Source organism: Dipodomys spectabilis, unplaced genomic scaffold (assembly GCF_019054845.1).
Source record: "Dipodomys spectabilis isolate Male_0828 unplaced genomic scaffold, ASM1905484v1 ptg000002l, whole genome shotgun sequence".
In the NCBI taxonomy this organism is placed as follows: Eukaryota; Metazoa; Chordata; class Mammalia; order Rodentia; family Heteromyidae; genus Dipodomys; species Dipodomys spectabilis.
Genome location: NW_024870679.1, coordinates 10,002,098 through 10,025,986, shown reverse-complemented (window position 1 = coordinate 10,025,986; position 23,889 = coordinate 10,002,098). Strand labels below are relative to the sequence as shown.

General features: G+C 44.5%; 1 protein-coding gene across 2 annotated transcripts; it reads left to right on the top strand.

The window, feature by feature from the left end:
- Positions 1–2,231: 2,231 nt before the first annotated feature.
- S1pr1 (sphingosine-1-phosphate receptor 1) lies at positions 2,232–6,692 on the top strand. Of its 2 annotated transcripts, none has more exons than XM_042680762.1 (2): positions 2,232–2,388; positions 4,111–6,692. In XM_042680762.1, the coding sequence occupies exon 2, from the start codon at positions 4,336–4,338 to the stop codon at positions 5,482–5,484; it is 1,149 nt and encodes a 382-aa protein (XP_042536696.1). In that variant the 5' UTR covers positions 2,232–2,388; positions 4,111–4,335; the 3' UTR covers positions 5,485–6,692. The 2 variants fall into 2 exon arrangements, with proteins under 2 accessions (XP_042536696.1, XP_042536703.1); XM_042680769.1 differs by lacking the exon at positions 2,232–2,388 and adding an exon at positions 3,589–3,639.
- The last annotated feature ends 17,197 nt before the right edge of the window (positions 6,693–23,889 follow it).

Here is a 23,889-nt window from a genome sequence, read left to right as displayed (position 1 = left end):
TTTGAGTTAGGATGTAAGACACCCGAAACACTTAAGTTTCAGAACCCAGCTCAGTCCTTCATTCGCTGGGAAAATTACAGGACACATGCCCTTGTGAGGAGCCTTTCTGTCCTGAATAAAACGGTTACCAATACTAGTTTGCTTCTCGGAGCTGTAGAATGGAATTAGTGTATCACTCGCTCCATTCAGCCCAGGTACACAGCTCCCTGTTACCCCGATCCCTTTAGAGAAGCCCTATATTAGTAGCTGGTGACAGTGGCGGCCGGTGTCTCCCTTTTCTTATGGTGCTTGTTGATCCACACAGCAGCATCTCCTCGCTTTGCTTTCAAAAGCAGCGGCAGTGCAGTCCTCTAAGCCCAGCAGTCGACTCCGGAAGCCTGGCGGACCGTTAATCTTGCTTTCCGTATTGCACGCACACCCTTGAACGTGTGGCTGTGACTGGGGTGCAGTCCCAGCAAGGGTCGGTTGTTTATTCGGGCTCCCGTGAGTCATTCAGGTACAGGGCGTGTCTGGCGATTCTAACTGCACTCTCGGAGGAAGTCAGTCGAGTTCACTTGTGGCTGGGTGGGAAGACTGCAGCCACCAGGACTAGGTGCACACCCTATTTATATATTTATTTAGAACAGTGGGGGCAGGGCACCCATGCCCTGAGTTTGCCACTCAGGCAAATCTGACCCAAACTTCCCCCCCCCCCCCTAGCCTCTCAAACCAAGTCGTATCTAGGTGAAATAGAAGGGTGGATGAAATGTCAATATTGAGATTCAGGATTAGGGGTGTAGGGGAGAGGTCTTTATCTCCCTGGTGGACAGAGAAGGGGGGCGGGGGGGGGGGGGGTCTGACCCTTAGCTGGGCAGCTGCAGGGGCTGGGCCTAGCGTCTCTTTCCTTTTGGAAATTGGTGAGCTACCCAAGCCTTTAAATCTGTCAGGGACTGGTCAGTGTCCCGCCTCCTCACAGACCTGTCCCCCCCACCCTCTCACGCTGGCCACCATGGGAGACACACACTCTAAATTTGCGTTCAGTTATGGGATCCCCATCCCCCCCCCCAAGAAGCCCCGAGCCAACCCCAAGGAAAGCCACTTTCTGCCCTTTTCACTGCAAGTTTCAGAGTTGTTTTTTTCTTTTGGGGGGAGGGGGTGTTGTTGGGCAGGGGACCAGTAGATGAATGAGAGACAGGACAGGACAGGATCCGTCCAGTCCAATCTCCCTTTGGAGCCAGGCGTCGTGCGCTGGCCACACAGCCTCTCTTCCCGCGGGATGGGGGGGGGGGCCGCAGCCACAATCACGGCGGGGACACGCGGCCGCCCCAGGACCGTGGGTTAAGGGGAGAGGGGAACCAAGGGGTCTCCTAGGACATGTGATTTGGTCCCCTGCCCCCTGAGAGTTTTAGGGAGAAAAGTTTCCAATGGGTCCCCAACCGCCTTCGGTTTCCAGGGTTCGGGAGAATGGTCTCCATCGCCAGGGGACCAGGAGAGCTGGCAAGGGACTTGATTTATAGATTCGAATGTAGAGGACATGGGACTCCGCCCCCCCTCTCTCTGTCGATGTCTCTCGTTGGTTGAGAAGGAGGGGAGCTGTGTGTGTGTTTGTGTGTGTGTGTGTGTGTGTGTGTGTGTGTGTGTCTGTCTGTCTGTCTGTCTGTCTGTCTCTTTGGTTGAGAAGGGAATCTCTGTCGGTCTCTCTCGTTGGTTGAGAAGGAGGGGGAATCTGTGTGTGTGTGTGTGTGTCTGTCTGTCTCTGGTTGAGAAGGGGATCTCTCTCTGTTGGTCTCTCTCGTTGGTTGAGAAGGAGGGGGATCTGTGTGTGTGTGTGTGTGTGTGTGTGTGTGTGTGTGTGTGTCTGTCTGTCTGTCTGCCTGGTTGAGAAGGGGATGTCTCTCTGTTGGTCTCTCGTTGGTTGAGAAGGAGGGGGATCTCTGTGTGTGTGTGTGTGTGTGTGTGTGTGTCTGGTTGAGAAGGAGGGGGATCTGTGTGTGTGTGTGTGTGTGTGTGTGTGTGTGTGTGTGTCTGTCTGTCTCTTTGGTTGAGAAGGGGATCTCTCTCTCTCTCTCTCTCTTGCTCGCTCGTGCGGCGTCCAGCTCGGGGGGAGGGGCGGGCGTCGCAGGCCGGGGCGGGAAGAGTTAAAGGCTTTAACCCCTCCCCGTCCCTTCCCCACCCCGGCGGGACGCGCGGGGCCTCGGCGGCGCAGAGCGGTGCGGGGCGGCCGGGCGCGCAGCGGCGGCGCTCGGGGCTGGCGGTGCGGGGCGGCGCGGCGCGCGCGGCTGCGGAGGGAGGGGACCCGGCGCCGGGAACTCAGTGCCCCACGGCCCTGTCCCCCGGCGGCAGCAAGATGCCGAGCGCGCCCCGGCGATCCCGAGCTCCCCGGACGCAGCTTCGCCCTGCTTGAGCGAGGTAGGGGCTGTCACGATCGTGGGGGGCTGGAGTGGGCAGGAAGGAGGGGGTCGCTCCCAGGGAACCCCCAGTCTTGCGGGGTGAAGGGAATCGCGTCGAGTTTCTAAACCAGAAGGAAACCATCAAGAACTTCGCCAACAGCCATCCGTGGACACCGAGGAGATTTCCTCCGCCAGCTTCCGCGGAGCCTGTCCCCCGCGGGGGGATGGCTCTGGGGGTGCGTGGGGTGGGTGCGGGGTCAGCGCCCTCGCCCCCAGTGCAGAACCCCGTGCGGGTGCGGTGCGGGGGGGGGCACGGGACGAGGTTAGAAGAGAAAAAGGGAAGGTCGTTATTTTGGGGAAATTCTGTAGACAAAGATGATCGGAGACATGTACTGACTTTAAAACTTGCGCTTCTGGAAAGTGTGGGGGGGTGTAGAATTAAGATGGGGTAACGTGGAGAGTTTGGGGGGATTGGGGGAAGGGGAGAAGCCTTTGCTCTCCGGGAAATGACGGGGATTGCTCCTCCGGCCTCTACTTTCTAATGCTTTTCCAAGGCATTACCTGGGAGCATTTAAACAAGTTGCCAGCAGGCTTCTGCTCACAGGACAGTCGTGCGGCGTCTTTCCCACGCTTGACTTCTGCCACAAAGAGGCAAAGTGATAGGGAGGTGGGGAACCGTCCACGCGTGTGCAGCGATGCACGCAACACACACGTGCGTGCCAGCCCTGCAGAGTACTTTGGCACTCGCGGTTAGAAAAGTGGGGGCATGTATTGTCTAGCGTGTGTGTGTGTGTGTGTGTGTGTGTGTGTGTGTGTTACAACAACTTCTGTACTTAATCTATGAAACTTTTCTGGGATTTGCAGCCATCTCCTACGAATGTTCTTCCCTGAATACCTTTACATTTTACTTGTGCTGGGGTTGGAGAGAGAGAGAGAGAGGAGGAAGAAGAAAGAATAGGCAGAATAGGCAGTTGCTTCACGGGGGCGCCTAGCTTTCCTGTTTACCACAAGGTCTGGGGCAGGCAGCCCACACGTCGCTGCGCCCTGCGACCCTCCGCACACCTGCTTCTAGAGTTATTAATAGAGAGCAGAAAAATGGCTTACACTGTCAAATGATTTTCGAGCAAACTTACTTTCTTGCATGGCAATTAGGAGGTGGTGCTCAGCCTCTTTGAGCTGGAGAGAAGTGGGGGGTAGGGGTGCAGAGGTGTGCTTCTCCGTCCTCAGATTTGGCAGTTGGGCTTGGCAGTTAGGTGCGATCTTGCTGGTGGTGAGTTCAGCGGAGTGTGTGTGTGGGCACTTGAGAGAGATCCGTGGGCTGGAATTTGGGGGCCAGGATAGGGAGAGGGCAAAGGGGAGAGAGGGTGTGTGTGTGTGTGTGTCTGTGTGTGTGTGTCTGTGTGTCTGTGTGACAGAATGGGCCACTTTTGCTAGGTTTTCCAATTTCCATTTCTCTGAATGTCATCATACAGGCATGTTTCCCTTAGATGGAGTTTTCAGTGTGATGAAGGTGTGTGTGTGTGTATGTTTCTCCCACTTTCCATTTTGTTTTGCTAGAAATGATCATTGGATTTGAAACCAACCAACCGAACAAAAAAACTTCTTGCGCTCTCCCCAAGTTTCCTTAGAACAAAACCAACAACAGAATTGGAGCCATGTCTCTGCTGGAATGAATTATGCTAATGTGCGGTGGCTTTTTCTTTCCCTCCCTGACTCTTGTTTTCTTTGTCACTTGTTTCAGGCTGTGGTTCCCCGGGCTGGCTCTCCCTCTCTCTCCAGCCAAGGAAAATCTACACACAAGAAAGCTTGAATCTCATCTCACCGAATACCCCTTTTGCCCTGTGAGTGAAGGCAGGCCCTGTGGACCTCACCCTCTAGCGGTCATCTGGGGGAACTGTCGTCCCGGGACTCCTGTGTTGGTGGTGGTGGTGGTGGTGGTGGTGGAGGAAAGATCCAGTGTAGCACTATGGGGTCCACCAACACCCCACTGGTCAAGGCCCTCCACAGCTCGGTGTCTGACTACGTCAACTACGACATCATTGTCTGGCATTACAACTACACGGGAAAGCTGAATATCAGCGCAGACAAGGACAACGGCATTAAGCTGACTTCGGTGGTGTTCATCCTCATTTGCTGCCTTATCATCCTGGAGAACATCTTTGTCTTGCTGACCATCTGGAAGACCAAGAAGTTCCACCGGCCCATGTACTATTTCATTGGCAACCTGGCCCTGTCGGACCTATTGGCCGGGGTGGCTTACACAGCCAACCTGCTCTTGTCCGGGGCCACCACGTACAAACTGACCCCGGCCCAGTGGTTTCTGCGGGAAGGGAGCATGTTTGTGGCCCTGTCGGCATCGGTGTTCAGCCTCTTAGCCATCGCCATCGAACGCTACATCACCATGCTGAAGATGAAACTCCACAACGGCAGCAACAGCTCCCGTTCCTTCCTGCTGATCAGCGGCTGCTGGGTCATCTCCCTCATCCTGGGGGGCTTGCCCATCATGGGCTGGAACTGTATCGGTGCGCTTCCCAGCTGTTCCACCGTGCTGCCTCTGTACCACAAGCACTATATCCTCTTCTGCACTACCGTCTTCACCCTGCTCCTGCTCTCCATCGTCATCCTCTACTGCCGGATCTACTCGTTGGTCAGGACTCGCAGCCGCCGCCTCACCTTCCGCAAGAACATTTCCAAGGCCAGCCGCAGCTCCGAGAAGTCCCTGGCCTTGTTGAAGACGGTGATCATCGTCCTGAGCGTCTTCATCGCCTGCTGGGCGCCCCTCTTTATCCTGCTCCTGCTGGACGTGGGCTGCAAGGTGAAGACCTGCGACATCCTCTTCAAAGCCGAGTACTTCTTGGTGTTGGCGGTGCTGAACTCGGGGACCAACCCCATCATCTACACCCTGACCAACAAGGAGATGCGCCGCGCCTTCATCCGCATCATGTCCTGCTGCAAGTGTCCCAGCGGGGAGGCGGCGGGCAAGTTCAAGCGGCCCATCATCGCGGGCATGGAGTTCAGCCGCAGCAAATCCGACAACTCCTCCCACCCCCAGAAGGACGACGGGGACAACCCGGAGACCATCATGTCTTCTGGGAATGTCAACTCTTCCTCCTAGACCTGGGAACTTGCCGAGATCCCATTCTCCATCCTGGAAAGTGCTCTTCCTTGGATCAGGCATTTGGGGGGGAAAATGCATTTGAGCCTCAGAGGGCTGTGAGGAAGAAGCCTGCTGCAGGCCAGAGAGAGAGACAGACAGACAGACACACAGAGAGAAACAGAGAGAGACAGAGAGAGAGAGAAAAGGGGGGGAGGCACAGCTTGGACATGTGGGTGTGGGCTGGTTGAGTGAACAATGCCCTGGGAAGGGTGGAGATCAGGCCTATGTCTGGAGCCTGTTCCCCCCCCCCCCCCCACACCCTCACACCCCATCCTGGAGCTTTGATTTTGTACTGAGCCAAAGGTCTAGCATTGTCTGGCTCCTCTAGGGTTTCTCCAGCCCCTTCTCAAAGACCAAGGTCCCTGCGGCAGGTGCCTCTGGAGCTTTGAGGAGATGTTTCCTTTCCCTCTAATTCCAAGTGAGTGGGAAGGGATGTGCGCTCCGTGTCTTCCCGACGCTCTGCGCGCCTGGCCCGGCCACACCCTTCCCTCTGGAGGGTCTGTTCTCTTCTAGGGAACCTGCCTGGCAGCTCACTGGGAGGTGGGTGATGTGGCAAAGCCCACTTTCCTCCTCCTTGGTCAGCACCGTAGGCTGTGTCCGGTTAAGTTAGGCAGAAAGGAGATGGAAAACATTTGGAGAGGTAAAGTAATTGCATTCGCTGAGGCCAAAGTTTCCCCATAGTAGTTTGGACTTTGGTTGAAGTCACTTGGGAGTTCACACACCCACCCACACACACACAAACTTTTTTCCCCCCCCAGTGAAATGCGTTAGGCTGTCATCTCTGTCTTGACTGTAATCAGAATAAGGAAGCCTTTATCTCAATGCTATTGGGCAGATTCTTTAGTACCCTGGGAGGGAAAGGGGGGGGGGGGGGGACAAAAACAAAACAAAACAAAAAAACAGAACAAATTTGAAAAATGAGATTAACTTTTGTACACCAAGAGAGAATTCTTAATTTCTAACAAATAGGACATCTGTCTTTGGCACTTTTGTGTGTGTGTGTGTGTGTGTGTGTGTGTGTGTGTGTATGTGTGTGTGTGTGTGTATGTTTATTTCAAAGCATTGCGAGATTCATTTCAACCGACAAGATGGCTGTATTTTGTTGTGTTAAAAGTACTTTTTTATGATGTTTGAATGTATTTGTTTCTGCAGAGGTCGTATTTTTTTTTTTTTTTTTGTGTGTGTGTGTGTTTTAAATCCGATTTCTTCCTAACCAGCGTTAACACCATTGAATGTGTATTTCTTAAGAAAATACCATCATCATGGGCCCTTAAAAGCATTACTTTAACTGATAGGGAACACCAGATGTTTTTCAATACAGCTATTCATTAGGTAGTAAATAAGATGTGTATAAATATGACAAAGAATAAAAAATATATTACTATCTTTTTAGTATGGTTTCAGTGCAATTAAACCAAGAAAAGTCTTTGTTGTTGTTTTTTAAAATAGTATTTAATAGGTTTCTGACTTGTGGATTATTTTGCACATAGCTTTATCAACTTTTAAACATTAATAAACTGAATTTTTAAAGATCCTTTTGTAAAGAATGTTTTTAAAAAATTGCTTTTTTTTTGAGATACTCTCTTGGATCATATGGCTCCATGAAATCAAAGTTAAGGACAAATGTTTCTTATTCTTTAAGGACTGTTGCCTTGATAAACCAGAGTGTAAAAAAAATGTGGTTTGTTTAGAAACCACTCTTATCTTTTTCAGGAAGAGAAACTTCAATAAACTCACAAAGAACAGTTGTAAAACAAAGTAAGATCAAAACCACCAACCTTCTAAATACCACAATGGCAAGTAAATATAATTGAGTTTTAAATGGCGTTCCAGCCACACAAAATTAAGTACAATGTTCTGTCCCAAACCAAGGGCTTTAAGAGACTTAATAATGTGGTCTTATATCTAATTTAAAGTCTGATCTACAACGATCAGCTCAAACTCATCAAGAAAACATATGTTCTTGTTTGTCCACTGACATGTCAGGGAATAGGAACACAAGCATAGAGAAAATATTAAATTTCTCAATTTCCTTAGGGCAGTTTTGGGTTCACCAATCTGTCTTCTGAACAAATAGAAATGCACAATATCAACCAAGAAGCAAATTGTTAGCCAGGCATCAAAGCTTCATACCTGAAACCCTAGCTAACCAGAAGACTGAGGTCTGAGGATTGTGGTTCCAAGTCAGCCTGGACAGGAAAATCTGAGACACTTATCACCAACTACCCACCAGAAAAAGAAAAAAAGAAGGCAGAGTGGAGGTATGGAGCAACAAAGCTAAGGGACAGCATCTCAGGCCGTAGTTTAAGCACCAGTATTGGTTCTGAACAGAAAAGAAGATTGCAGAATGTAGGTGAGTTAGCTGAGCATCTTTTATTGAAAAACTTTTTATTTAATCACCTTAACATGTTTGGTTTTTAATTTCTCCCAAGATAAAATGAAAATAAGGAATGCGAAGCAAACATCGCAGAATTATTATAATAGTTAACTCTCGGTGTGATTGTCTTCTTCGTTGGGGGCAAAACAAAAAAAAGTATCTTTTGGTATGTTTGCCTCCCCAGAGCTATTGTTGCATTTAGAATGTGTGTTTTCAAGAGTCATTGAATGTGCACAGGACGCAGTTGGGACATGAAGATAAACCTCACCTCGCAGCGTCCATGTCATTTTGGAGTAAGGTTAACTGTGGGAAACAGAAGTGTGTTCGCTAAGGAAATCTTAGGTCATAACCTCCAGCTTCCTGAAGGAAATGCCAAAAATGCTCTGAAGACAAAAGGCTGGAAACAAACTGGAATGTTTCTGTCCATCTGTCTGCTGAGGCGGAAGGAATGACTTCATGGTACACTCACTTCCTAGCGCTTTCATTACAGAGTCAGGCCCAATGGGAAAGTGTGTCCATTTGGTTTCAGTGGAGGACAAAATGTGTGTGTTATCTGGCTTATCTTCAGAAGGCACAGCTGTGACTCACAAACTAGAGGGCAGATGCGGAGAGGGTCATTGCGGGGATGTGGGTAACCAGGAAATCAACCTCATTTGCCAACCTGTGAGCACAAAATCCAATGACTAGCTGGACACAGTGGCTCATGCCTGTAATCCTAGCTACTCAGGAGGCACTAAGGATTATGATTCAGAGCCAGCCCCAGCAGCAGCAAAGTATGTGAGTTGTTTATCTCAACCACTAAAAAGCTGGAATTGGAAAATGTGACTCAAGTAGTAGAGTGACAACCTTGAGCAAAAAAGCTAAGGGACAGTGCCCAGGCTCTCTCTCTCTCTCTCTCTCTCCCCCTCTCTCTCTTTCTCTCTGTCTCTGTCTCTGTCTCTCGGTCTCTCTGACTCTCTCTGTCTTTGTCTGTCTGTCTGTCTGTCTCCAATGACTAGAGGCGCTTTCTCCCTAGAAACTCCAGACAGTACATTTCATTCCAAGAACACTGGGCAGTTGTGGGTTATTGTTTTCCTGGGCAGACATGTGGCAGAGCCTCAGCTCTGGTCAAGAAGAAATGGCTAAGATGAAGGAATTCTTGGTTTTATCCCAACACAACTATCTGATTTTTATTGAGTATATTCCAGGAAGTGGAGATGAGGGAAAAATATCAATGGCTATATGTTTACATTAAATAAATAAATAAATATATATGCTTAGATAAAATATACCATACAAAGTTTTGATCAAAAGCATGTTCAAGAGCTGTAAAAGACATATGGAAATACTTTACATATTTGTGTAAAAAGGGTTCAGTTGACCCAAAGTATTAGAAAAGCTAAAATGACATCACATAATACTTTATCCCCAGCAATAAATGTGATTATGGGTTTACAGAATTCAAAACCTACATAAGGCAAAATTCTTTTTTCTGTATTTTTAGTCTTGACTAAACATTGATTTATAACAAAAATAAATCTCATAATATTAGCAATTCAGGTTATAGTCAAAATTCACAATATACTATATTCTTTTGAGTAATATCAGTCCTTCATTTAAGTGTAAATAGTTCACCTGTTGGGTTTTTTTCCCCTCAATTATAAAGAATCTAAAGAATTTAAGTCTAGTTCTTTTCAAATTGAATGAACTTCTCTTATGGGCATTGCTATGTTCAGGATTTGCCCAATGCATCTCCCTGCAGTGATTTTAAAAGCTTTATATGCCTTGTAAGCATCTGATTCTTTATACCTCTGTCCATACATCACTTTATAGCAACTATTTTTGGAGCTACTATGAAAGAATACCTTCAGACAAGTGGCGAGCTTCCTTGGAGAGATTCTTCAATACGAAGACTGATGTTCAAGCAATTCTCACTATTAGCTATCCCATTTTCAATTGAGCAGTGGGGGATGGGACTGAAATAGTCCATATACAAAGCTATTGGAATGTTGACCCTGTAAATATTCTCTGGCTCTGTAGTGGGTGAGGTGAGACACACCTGTAATCTTTGGGAGGCTGAGGCAGAAGGATTAAAAGTTTGAGGTCATCTGGGCCAGTCACTGGCTGAAAAGTTAGTCTCTAACTTGGAGGTCCTGTTATTTACAATATTTGCAATGAATTTTTGTAATCTGTGTATAATGTTTTTGTTGTTATTATTATTATTTTAAAGATATGGTTTGGGCTGGGAATGTGACTTAGTTGTAGGGTGCTTGCCTAGCATGAATGAAGTCCTGGGTTTGATTCCTCAGTACGGCATAAACAGAATGGACCGGAAATGGAGCGGTGGCTCAAGTGGTAGAGAGCTAGCCTTGAACCCAGAGAGGCTCAGGGACAGAGCCCAGGCCCTGAGTTCAAGCCCCAGGACCGGCAATACACACACACACACACACACACACACACACACACACACACACACACACACACACATACATATATGGTTTATATGTATATATATGGTTTGTTTTATACTTCTGATCTGAAATAGTTAGCTCAAACTAGATTTCCAGAGTAGACTTGTCTGAGTTGTGTCTAAATTTATAAACAATGAGAGAGTATTTATAATTCACTGAAAGAAAACTATTAGAATCTTCTTCCTGTGAACACAAAAAGTTTTCTTTTTTTCTCCTGTCTTTTTTCATTTTTTATTGATGTATATTAGTTGTACACCATAAAGGGTTTCAATAGGACATTTCCACACATGCATATAGAAAGTTGTCAATGAAAAATAATGAATTATATCATTTCCTTCAAACTTCCTGCCCTATTGATGTGTGCTGGGCCAAAGAAAAGGACTCAAAACACTATTATATCCCACCTTAGCTTCTGTTTCCATAAGACTAGGATGTAGAGAGAGCTTTCAAAAAACCTTAAGCAAACCTAGTTTACTTCTGTAAGTAAAAGTAAGCAAAGTGAGAAAAATGATTTTGCAGCCGGGCGCTGGTGGCTCACGCCTGTAATCCTAGCTACTCAGGAGGCTGAGATCTGAGGATCGAGGTTCAAAGCCAGCCCGAACAGGAGAGACCGTGAGACTCCTATCTCCAATAAACCACCAGAAAACCAGAAGTGGCGCTGTAGCTCAAGTGGTAGAGCACTCACCTTGAGCTGAAGAGCTGAGGGACAACGCCCAGGCCCAGAGTTCAACTCCCACGACCGACAAAAAAAAAAGAAAAATGATTTTGCCAGGCTGTGGTGGCTCATGCCTGCAATCTTAGCTACTGAAGAGGCTGAGATCTGAGAATCATGGTTTGAAGCCAGCCCAAGCAGGAAACTCTTAGCTCTCACTGACCACCAAATAGTTAGAAGTGGAGGCATGGCTTCACTGCTGAAGCACTAGCCTTAAGCAACAAAGCTAAGGGACAGCAGCGTCCATGCAGAGTTCAGTTCCCAGTACCTACACAACGAGAACAACAACAACAAAACACAAAATGGTTGCTGACCAGTTATCAAAAAAAAGTTAGGAAGAGAAAGATAATAAGTAGAGTTAGAGTGGCAATTAATTTAGTCATATCACAATCTTTGACAAGAACCAGGACCCAAAGCAGTGCTGGCACCAGTTACAAATCTATTCCCCAGTCCATCCCATCTCTAGTTTCTTGTGATTGCTTCTCTGATTTAAACTGACCTTTGTGCTGTGTTCCTTGCGGACTCAAAGATTATTCCTCAGCCTTTAGCCAAAGGCAAGTGTAGGCTACAGACCCGAATGAACAAGAATTGCTATATTTTGTTTTATTGAATTATCTTATCCCTCAATCAGCAGTTTCTTTAAAAAACAAACAAATTGATAAATATATCGTGGCAAACCCATATAATGCAATACTGTTTAGTAATTATGGAAAGGAACAATTACTAATATTTTTTAAAGTTTGTATGCATCTAAACCCATTATGTTAAACAAAAGAAGCCAGACACAGAAGAAGAATTAACTGCATAATTTCACATTTAAGAAAAGATCAAAGTAATTGAAAGTGTTAAAAGTAGAACAATGGTCAGATGTAATGATGCACACCTGTAATCCCAGCTACTCCCGGGATAGAAGCAGGAGGATCCGAGTTTCAGGTTTCAGGTTAGCCCTTGGAAAGGTAGCTGCAAGATTCTATCTGAAATTCAAAATTAAAATAAAAGTACAAGGATGTGACAGTGTAGCTCAAGTGGCAAAAGCACTTGCCTAGCATTTACAATGCCTTGGGTACACACACACACACACACACACACACACACACACAGGAACAACTGGAAAGGAATAGGAATATTTTCTAAGTTATGAATAATACTCATTCTCTTAAATTTTTAAGAGCCTGGTTTACACCTATGTATAGACTTGTCTAAAATATAGTCAAGCATATTCTTAAGACCTCTAAAATATTTTTTAAAAAAATCAAAATGTTTGACTTCAATTCTGATTGGGAGGGCCAGAAGGATCTTTCTCTGTGGAATTAGGGGAAAGTTCCATAGAGTTCAAAAAAACTATGGCAGACATCCCAGAGTCTTCTGTAGAAGGGACCTATTAGTATTACCCTATACCCACAACCAAAACATTCAAATGCTAAATAATCATGACCCCATGATAATCTTTCACTTCTATAAGATGAGAACTTGGCTTAAGATGGGTATTAGTAATCCTTAAACAATTTCTCTGTGTTGGAAGTATCTAGGGATGTAATGAAACTTGTCATAATAAAAGTTGGTTGACATGAACATTTCACCTATTGCTATACAAAGAATCATAAACAACTTCATGAAGGATGAACTCTTGGGGTTTGCGGATTTAGCTCAGGGGAAGAACACTTGCTTGGCAAATGCAAGGCCCTGAGTTTGGTCCTTAGCTATGAAAACAAACAAGCAAAAAACGCTAAAAACAATGAACTTGCTTGGGCATGGGGGCTCATGTCTATAATCCTAGCTACTCAGAAAGCTGAGATCTGAGGATCATGGTTCAAAACCAGCCCCAACAGAAAGTCCAAGAAACTCTTATATTCAATAAACCACCTAAAAGCTGGAGGTAGAGCTGTGGTGTGGTAGAGCATCAGCCTTGAGCACAAAAGCTAAGGGACTAAGCCTAGACCCTGAGTTCAAGCCCCATGACTGCCAAAAAAAGAGAACTTTTATATACTAACAAGGAGATTGAAACACATTTGTATTGGAAACAGACAAGACAAAGTGTAGTGTGCCAAATTATGTCTTACAATACATAATCAAATCTATACAAGGTATTTGATCAGATAACATTTGCATGCAAGTAAAAGTAGTACATTGTTAGAAATAACAGGCAAGGATTCAAAGAATATGAAAGACAGGATTATGTGCTTTTAAGGATTTTAGAATCCAGGGGCCAGGCTCATTGTTTGCCTGGGTCTTAGGGCTCATCCTCCAGCCAGCTCTGGGCCTAGCCCAGACCTTGGACAAGCTGATTGGATGTGAAGCAGGAAAGGAAATGGGAGGAAGAAGCAATGCTAGCTGGGCTGACAAGAAGCTGGGGATGGTCCAATTGTTTTTGTCTATTTCCCCCACTGTTGGCTCACTTTTCATGGAGGAAGCATGGGCATGGTTCATGCTGCTGCTCCCCATCTCCTTCTAGGCCTTCTGCTCCCATCCCTTCACAAGCATTCCTGCCCTGTGTTGTCCTATATCCCACTACGGATATAGCAAAAGTGATTGCTGGGGTGCCTGCCTGTAGAAAGCTTGCAGGAGTTAGTCTCCTAACTCCTGGGCTTCAATGGTTGAGAGGAAATAGTTCTCCCCCCCCCCCCTCTCTTTTGTTTTTAAAATAATGTTTTCACTGGCTTATATTTCCTCTTCAGCAATGTAAAATACCTTCAATGAATGAGTATGATTTGTGTTGACAACCTTTTTATTTTTATTTTTGTATGTCATGGGGCTTGAACTCTGGGCCTGGGCGCTGTCTCTCAGCTCTTCAGCTCAAGACAGGCTCTCTACCACTTGAGCCACAGCGCCACTTTAGGTTTTCTGGTGGTTAATTGGAGATAAGAGTCTCCTGGACTTTCCTGTCGGGGCTGGCTTCGAACTGAGATTCGCAACTCTCAGCCTCCTGAGTAGCTTGGATTACAAGCGTGAGCCACCAGTGCCCAGCTTGACAACTTTTTATTTCTGACTTTTGTTGTTATTCTTGTTGCTTTTGTTTTCTATGTGTATACACGCTTATATGAGGCCTTGGACTTAGAGCCTGCGCTCCGCCCTTTGGAAATTTCTGCAAGGCTGGTGCTGTATCATGTGAGCCACACTTCATTTCTGGCTTTTTGCTGGTTAAATGGAGAAAAGAGTCTTGTGGATTTATTTTTTCTGCCTGGCCTGACTTCCGAACCTGGATCCTCATATCTCAGCCTCCTGTGTAGCAAGAAGGTAGGACTATAAGCATGAGCCACTGGCACACAGCCTTTACCTCTGACTTTTATTTGCCATCTCTAGATAATTTAAGATTAAATAATGGGGAGTTAATTCATTTGGAATGTAAGGCTTTGTGTGTGTGTGTGTTATTAGATATTCTTACAAATATCCTCAAATCTCAGCTTCCTGAGTAGTTAGGATTATAGGCATGAGCCACCAGCCCTTGGCTATTTTTTGCCATCTTTAAGGGGAAGATTCTTTAAAAAAAAAACCACCAAGAACAGGCTAGAGATCTAGGTTCAAAGCCAACCCAGAAAGGAAAGTATGTGAGACTCTCATCTCCAACTAATCAGGAAAAAGCCAAAAGTGGTTCTCTGTGGCTCAAGTGGTAGAGTACTAACCTTAAGCAAAAGAAGCTAGCTGGGCACAGATCCCCAGCTCCGAGTTCAAGCCCCATATTACACACACACACACACACACACACACACACACACCAATGGCTCAGATGATATCTGCCCTCCATTTGCAAGATCTTACTCTCAAAGGATGAATCGCTTTGTTGTTTTGCACAAAGGAGAAAAAATATTTCTAGTGATGAAGTTTCTCTTGCTCCTGTCTAGACACTTTAGAGAAAAACAAATGTAGTTGATCCGTCAAGTTAGATTCTAAAATAAGGGAAGACTCATGTGAAGCCACTTGTGCAGATCTTAGCTGTCAGATGCCTGGAGAGTCTTCTCTTACCCCGCGTTGGCCCCAGTTTTGCGGGTACCAGAAATAGTGGTTAGCTCTCACATGCTGTTCTGCTTCAGCTGGCTTCATGTGGCCACCTGCAGAAAATAGTTCTTGGTTTCTCTTCCTTGTCTACTTGCCAGCTTCTAGAAAAACATCAATGCTCATATTCTCATTCTCACATGCAAAGTGAGCTAGGGTATAAAGAATTATCTCGGAGCCGACCCAATGGCTCCTAGCTACTTGGGAGGCAGAGATCAGTAGGATCAGAGTTCAAAGCCACCCTGGACAAAACATGTAAGAGATACCCCATCTCAAACACTAGAAATCTACCTGTTATTCCAGCTATGTGGAAAACATAAATATGAGCATTACTGTTGAGCCAGGAAGGGCCTAAATTCAAGACCTTACCCTCCAAATAACTAAGTTTTTTTTTAAAGGCCAGAAGTATGGCTCAAGTGGTAGAGCATTTGCCTTGTAAGCATAAGAAGGTCCTGAGTTTAAATCCTAGTACTGTAAAAACAAACAAACCAATAAACACAAATTAGATTATTCAATTAACTGGATACATTTTACTAACATTTTTTTCCAGCTAAACTTTTATACATAATAGGAACAGAGAGATAAATAACTATAAAGACTTGAAAAGAAGATTATACAAAGACTATATTCATTTATGTATATTTATTTAGAGATAGAGTTTTACTATGTAACGTAGGCTGGACTCAGGATCCTCTTAGGCTTCAGCCTAACTGCTACCAAGATTACAGGCCTGCACCACAGAGCCTTGCTAGGGCTTTCTTATTTAAAGAACAAAATGACACATAATTACATTTCACTTGAAAAAAGTTTTGTTTGCATCACCTCATTTTATATGTTCTAATAATTTCTTCTATGAATTACTTATGTGGAGCTAAGGATCATTGCACATGCCTGTAATTCAAGTACTCTGGATGCCAAAGCTAGAAGATCCAATGTTCAAGGCCAGCCTGTGCTACGTAATGAGATCCTGCCTCAAAAAAAAAATCAGTGCTTATTCAGTGCTTTATGTTGTCTTACCTATAATCAGTGATCTATAATAACTGAAGTCCTATGTATGCAGCACAATTTGTAATGGGTTTAAATAATTGAAGTATTTGTAGGTGGCCCTCTGAAATGGATTCTGCTCTCTGTCCATCTAAAGAATCTAAGAGAAGCTCATGTGATGGTAAACTTGACACCAGCCCCCAGGAGCCTGGATCTCAGGGTCCTGTCTACCAAAAGGACATATGGGACACAAACTATGCCAAGATATGTATGGCTTGTAGCTTAGGAGATCTGATTTCTAAGATTGTTTATTTGATATCTTTATGCATTCATTTGGGTTCCTGTTTTATATCAAATTTGTTAAAGGGCAATGCTGAGCATTCTCATACACTCTAAGTCAAATGCTAATCAGCACACAAGCCTATCAGTTTGCAATTTTTTTTTTGTTGGTGCCTTACATGTTAAGAGTAGGAAACTAAGCTGGGCGCCAGAGGCTCATGCCTGTAATCCTAGCTACTTAGGAGGCTGAGATCTGAGGATCGAGGTTCAAAGCCAGTCGGGGCAGTCCGGGAGTCTCTTATCTCTAATAAACCACTAAAAAACCGGAAGTGGTGCTGTGGCTCAAGCAGTAGAGCGCTCTCCTTGAGCTGAAGAGCACAGGGACAGCGCCCAAGCCCAGAGTTCAAGCCCCATGACGGACCAAAAAAAAAAAAAAAGAGTAACTAAACTATTGGAGGTTTGGTAGTATAGGATTATGTATGCTCAAATATACATCAGATGAATCTTGTTCAATCAAGGAATAAGTTCCCACTTTTAAATGGAAATTTAAACAAATATATTAATTCAATGCAATGTTCAACCTCACTTGAAAATCTGAAGTATTATTAACTGCAGGAGAAAATTTACTTTGCTTCAAATTTTAAAAATATACTGTTTTTGTTGTTTTAAAGCTAGGCAACAGTGGCTCACACCTATAATCCTAGGCTACTCAGAAGGCGGAGATCTGAGGATCTTGGTTTGAAGCCAGCTCAGGAAAGAAAGTTCATGAGATTCCTATTTCCAATCAACCAGCAAAAATGTCAGAAATGGAAGTGTGGCTCAAGTTGTAGAGCGCTAGCCTTGAGCTTTTGAAAAAGCTAAGGGACAGCTCCCAGTCCCTGACTTCAGGCCCCAGTACCAGCTACAAAAAAGAAAGGAAGGGAGAAGGGAAGGAAGGAAGGAAGGCAGGCAGGCAGGAAGAAGGAAAAGAATGAAGAAAGAAAGAGAAAGAGAAAGCAGGAAGAAAGGAAGAAAGAGGGATGGAGGGAAAAGGAAAGAGGAAAGGGCTTCTAAAATAATTTTAATGGGTACCTTAAAACATTTACAAGTATTTACAATAAACAGAAATGTATTGGCTCATAGCTCTGAAGGCTGGGAAGTAGAAATCAAAGCCTGACATCAGTCAGAAAACTCTTGCTGTGTCATGACTTGATGACTTGGTAGAAGAAGAAGAGAAGGAGGATAAAGAGAAGAAGAAAGAAGAGAAGAAAAGAGGGAGAACAGTTGACTTCTTGAAAATCATATGCATGACTCTTTCTCTAACAAATAGGTCCCTTATAAGGAACAATTCTTTCTAAGTAATTTTTGCCTAATGGTATAATGTACCTTAGGGAATTTGGAGGAATTAAATGCACACTGAAAAAAAAAAAAGGCATGAGAGATGACTTTTGTTACAAAGCAATGCTGTGGCCTGGCACCAGTGGCTCATACTTGTAATTCTAGCAACTCAAGAGGCTGAGATCTGAAGAATCACAGCTCAAGGCCAGCCAGGCACAAAATTTTGGCAGGCTCCTTCTCCAATTAACCAGGAAAAAACAAAAACAAATGAACAAGCAAACATAATCTGAAGGTATGTCTCAGTGGTAAAGCACCAGTTATGAGCAAGATAATCCAATGAGAGCCAAGTGCTAGTAGCTCTCAATGTGTAATCCTAGCTACTCAGGAGGCTGAGATCTCTGGGTTCAAGGCCAGCCTGTGTAGGAAAGTCTGTGAGAACCATATCTCCAACTAACCACCAAAAAAGCCAGAAGTGGAGACATAGCTCAGTGTTATAACACCTGCCATGAGCAAAATGAGTAAAATGGCTGAAGGGACTGTGTATGAGTTCAAGCCCCAGAACTGGCACAAGCACACAGAGTCCAGTGAGTGCAGGATTTGGGGGAGTGCAAACCTTGGTACTGTCCCAAATCAAATATTATGATTTGTTCCCTGGTGGGGGAAGTTTTAAGGCCACCACAACTGCTTCTTATCCTATTGAGATTGAGTTCTGGCACTGTTTGGATGAATCTGCGGTCCGCAGAATTCAGACTGGTAGAAGTGAGTGTCTGTACTGCCACAGTAAGTTTACATTAGAGTTTGCATTTCATTATCAATAAAGAATGCACTGGCCAGGCCACTTGCGTTTGGAGCACAGGAATAGAAATACATTATTATTGTTCTAAGGGCTTGTATTCCGCCCTTACTTTCATTTAAATCTATCCAAAGCAAAAAAGAGGACTTTGTACTCTGGACACAAAGGGGGCAGAGCAGTTTCCCTGTGTTATAAACTATTCACAGCCTTCACATCTCACTGAAGGAATTTCTCTGTAATTTGTTTTCCATAGTGGTCAGTCTTATTACAGAGACTATAACATCATAGCTAAGGCATACAAAGTTGGCTATATCATGTGTCCTTCTCCTATTCCTTTTTTGGTAAATTTAGGGAAGAACACAAATGGAGGGTGCAATTTTGTTTTGTTTCATATATATGGTTTATTTTATTTTATTTTCCTTGTAGGCCTGGGTATTAAACTCAGGGCCAGGGCTCTGTCTTTGGCTCTTTTGCTCAAGTTAATGCTCTCCCATTGAGCCACACACCTCCACTTTTGGCTTTTGTTCTTTTTCTTTTTTTTAGTGACTACTTGGAGACAAGAGTCTCATAGAACAGCCTGATCCCTAGATCTCAACCTCCTGAGTAGCTAGCATTACAGGTGTTGCTGAGTAGAAGCAGGGATTTCACCCGAGGTCCAGAGTTCAAGTCCCAGGACTGGCACAGAAAAAAAAAAAATCTTACAAACTTTCCTGCTTTGTTTCTGTTATTATTGAACTGGCAGGGCATCCCTGGAATTTGCCACTGGCTTTTTGGACAATGTCTTAGGATGAAAATCATTCACATCTCACCACTTTCACTAAGAATCCTTAACAGCCTGGGACAGAGTTTGGTTACGTTGCTAGAGAATGAAGAGGCCCTGGAAGGTCAGAATAGGGAAAGGAAGCAGTGAGATGAACTCACTGAAAAGTCGAAGCACACCAAACCATCCCCACACGGGGCATCGGGTTCAGGGATTGGCATTCAGTCTGCATCCATGCTGTGCCAAGAAGCTGCCATGTGGAAAGACAAAAGCCACTGAAGGGAAATGAGCCAAGGGGTGGCCTTTGGGGAAGGAACATTTCTTTGAAAACAATTTTTTATTAGCATACATTAGATGTACAAGGGATTTCTGTTTTATTTGGTTTTATGCTGGTTCCCTGTGGAACTCCTGTCCCCTGATCAGCGGAGAATGTGTGCCTCGCTCTGTTCACTATGACACAGGGAGCCGAAGATGTTTCTTTTAGCTGAGCTTTGTGGTTTCCATCTGTCATCCTAGCTACTCAGGAGGTTGAGATCCGAGGATCAAAGTTCAAAGCCAGATTGGGTCGAAAATTACATGAGACTCTTATCTTCAATGAGCAAAAAGTTACAAGTGGAGCTGTGGCTCAAGGTATAAAGTACCAGCCTTGAGTAAAAAAGCCAAGCAAGGTCCTGAGTTTAAGCCTCAGTATTCACACACACACACACACACACACACACACACACACACACACACGTGTGTATTTTGGTGTGGGATCTTTTGATCCTTAAATGCTGATATTTCCGCAGTTCCTCTCCTGGGGTTTGACCAGTGTGGTTCAGTGGGTTAGTTGAGACAGCACATGCCTGTAATCCCAGGGCAAGGGAGGCTGAGGCAGGAATATGATAAGTTTCAGGCCAGCCCAGGCAAAATTTGTAAGACTTTATCTCAAAAAAAAAATGAAAAGCTATTCTGAAGGCTGAGACCTGAGGATTGGAGCTTGAGGCCAACGTAGGCAGGAACATTCACAAGACTTATCTTTAATTAACCAACCAAAAAAGTGTGAGAAGTAGAGTTGTGGCTTGAGTGTGAGTGCCAGCCTTGAGTGATAGATCCAAATGACAGCACCCAAGTCATAAGTTCAAGCACGGGTACAGGCACAAAAACAAAAATCAAAAAGGGCTGGGGTGTCTAGCTCATAGGGTAGAGCAATTCACAAGGAAGAGAGATCTTGGGGTTTGGTCTCTAGCACTGTACCACCAAAATAAAATAAAGACACAGTGGAGAACAGGCTGGCTCTGGATCTGGGACTTGGGGCTGGGCAGATGTTTTGGTGGGCATCTCATGTCTGGATGGGCCAACTCCATCCTGCACCTTCACCATGTGATGGGATGAGCACACAGACCAGAGCATCTGTTCTAAAGGCGCCATCTTGTAAATGTATCAGCATAACGGCTAACTCGGGCACTTTCCCAAAACTTATTCTGACCTTTGCCTTCCTCACTAAAATTTATTCAATTATTAATATGGATCCAGGGCCAGCGGCTCACATCCGGCTTTTTCGGAGCCTGAGATCTGAAGACAGGAGTTTGAAGCCACCCTGGGCAGGAGAGACTGTGAGACTCTTTTCTCCAATTAACCAGCAAAAAGCCTGAAGTGGAGTTGAGGTTTAAGTGGTAGGGCCCTCACCTTGAGCAGAAAAGCTCAATAACAGTGCCCAGATGCTGAGTTCAAGCCCCAAGACTTTATTAAAAATTTATAAGATTTAAATTTATTTTAATATTTATAAAAAAGCAAGTTAAAATGCCTCAGCAAATCTACCTTTCCCATTTTTACCTAGCTGGACACATCTGTTCTGAGCATGAAGCTTGAAGCTAATGAATGAGGTTAGATAACTTCCCCTGAGTCATGTGACCAAGAGTGACCAGCCTTGCTGGCTGTGCATCTACAAAGCCAGAGAAACTTCCTCAGGCTTCCTCAGAGAATCACAGATTCATCAAGTTGGAAAGACCTTAGACTAATATACTTAACTGTCTCCTTCTAGAGAAAAGTAACTTGTTCATTTTTTTTTTCCTTCTACTGTTTTGAAATCATAGTTGTATTAAAAAGCGATAATCAGAAGTGAGTTATTTATGTTGTAGGTTCTATGACCTTTTATTTTTTTTTTTTTGGTGCTGGGGCTTTAGCTCAGGGCCTGGCCAGTCTCCAGGATTTTTTGTTTGTTGGTTTGTTTGTTTCCCCTCTAGACCAGTGCTCTACCCCTTGAGACACAGCTCAACTTCACAATTTTTTCCTGTGTAGTTGGAGATAAGACTCTCAAGGACTTTCCTTCCCAGGCTGGCTTAGACTATTTTAGATCTCAGCCTCTTGAGTAGCTAGAATTACAGAGATAAGCCTAAGGTTGTATGTCCGTTTTTCTTGTTTCTTTTACAGCTAGCCAGCCTTACTTTGGACCTTCCAGCTAAAGTCCCTTGCTAATTTTCATAACCCAGAGAAATGGAATGCAAGTGTCTAAAATGACAATGATTTTTGCTTCTGCTGCAATGCAAATGTCTGCTAAATTTAGAGCTGGAGATCAAATGCAGCCAATGGGTGTGGCCAGTGTTAATGTAGATGTTGAACCAAACTACTCACCCGAGAGAAAAGAACTAGCTAGTTTAAGTAGATGGTGGAGCCTGCTCTGTGGCTTGTCATGTCCCTGGAAACCCATAAAGGGACTTTATTTTTATGCAAGTCGGTTCATTCGGATTTTTTAAAAAAAATCTTGATTATGAAAGCTCAAGAGCACTTTTAACCTTAAAAAATTGTTTATTTCAGTCAAAATTACTCATTAGGGTTTGATTTTCATGTTGCAAATTTTCCTTCCCTTTGTCAGGGATTGCGTTTGCAGTTCTCTCTACTTTCCTTCCATGACAATAACCTTTGGCATCTCAGCTTCCACACACAGCCATCCCACAGCCCTGGCTGCAGGATGCATTGGTGTGGTCACAGCCAGGAGAAGAACTGTCCATGAGCGCCTGTGCACCACAGAGAACATCAGCTCTTTCTTGTAGCATAAAGTGGAAGGCAGAAAGATAGGATTTCTTCCAGAGTGAGGTATTTTTCTGCTTTAAGAAAATACATGTATGTATACAGAAGTTACAATACGTTTTATTGGAGTATAAATCCTGTCTCATCATCCACTGACTAGGAGTGTGACCCTGGAGAAGTTATTCAAGTGATCTGATTTCCTTCCTTCCTTCCTTCCTTCCTTCCTTCCTTCCTTCCTTCCTTCCTTCCTTCCTTCCTTCCTTCCTTCCTTCCTTCCTTCCTCCCTCCTTCCCTCCTTCTCTCCTTCCTTCTCTCTCTCCATTCCTTCCTTTCTCTTTCTTTCTCTCTTTCTCCCTCCCTCCCTCCCTCTCTCTCTCTTTCTTTCTTTCTCTCTCTCTCTTTCTCTCTCTCTTTCTCTCTTTCTCCCTCCCTCCCTCCCTTCCTTCCTTCCTTCTTTCCTTCCTTCCTTCCTTCCTTTCTTTCTTTCTTTCTTTCTTTCTTTCTTTCTTTCTTTCTTTCTTTCTTTCTTTCTTTCTTTCTTTCTTTCTTTCTTTCTCTCTTTCTTATTTCTCTCTCTTTCTCTCTTTCTCCCTTCCTTCCTTCCTTCCTTCCTTCCTTCCTTCCTTCCTTCCTTCCTTCCTTCCTTCCTTCCTTTCCTTCCTTTCTTTCTTTCTTTCTTTCTTTCTTTCTTTCTTTCTTTCTTTCTTTCTTTCTTTCTTTCTTTCTTTCCTCCCTCCCTCTCTCTCTCTCTCTCTTTCTTTGTCTTTCTTTCTCCCATACTAGAGCTGGAATTCAGGGCCTCATGATCTCACTTGACTTTTTTGCTTAAGGCTGAAGTTCTTAACACTTGATCACAGTTCCACTTCCAGCTTTTTGGTGAGTAATTGGAAATAAGAATCTTTCAGGCTTTCTGCCTGAATTGGCTTTGAACCACAACCCTCAGATCTCAGCCTCTTCAATAGCTAGGATTACAAGTGAGAGTCTGATGTGAGAATCATATAAGATCCTGCTTTTCCCTGTCTGACAGAGCTGGATACTCCATGTAATAGCACATCTGCTCATCCTTTAGCTTTGCTACCGAGTGCCTGCTCTGCCCCAATACACTCTTGAAAGATATAGACACAGCCCTTGCTGTAGCCAGATTCCAGCTTTTCTCTGACCCTCTGCTCCACAGCCAGCCACAGCACAGAGGATGACTGTGCCTGCTCATTCAAAAAATTTGTTCTTTTGCAATTCCTGCCAGTCAACAATGACGTGATGTGTTTAGACCGTCTGTGCAGGAAACAAAAAAAAAGATAGAAATGCAAGGTTTCATCTAAATTGTGACTCAAATGTATAGAAGCTTGGCTTTTATTTAGTCTAAACTATTCTGGCTTCCTTCCTTGAGTTCATGTCCTTGTTGGAGGTGGTAGAGGAGAGAATAATATGAACTGAACACCGGGCTTGAAATATAATCCTAGCCTAGCCCGAATGGTGGCATACGCATATGCCTATAATCCTAGCACTCTTGAGGCCGAGGCTGGAGGATCACAAATTCAAGGCCAGTCTGTGCTACATTTGTGAGACCTGTCTCGAAAAAAAAAAAAAAAAAATTGGCCTCTGGTAGCTCCAGCCACTAATCCTAGTTATTCTTGAGGCTGAGATCTGAAGAATCACAATTCAAGACTGGCTTGTACAGATAGGTATAGGAGA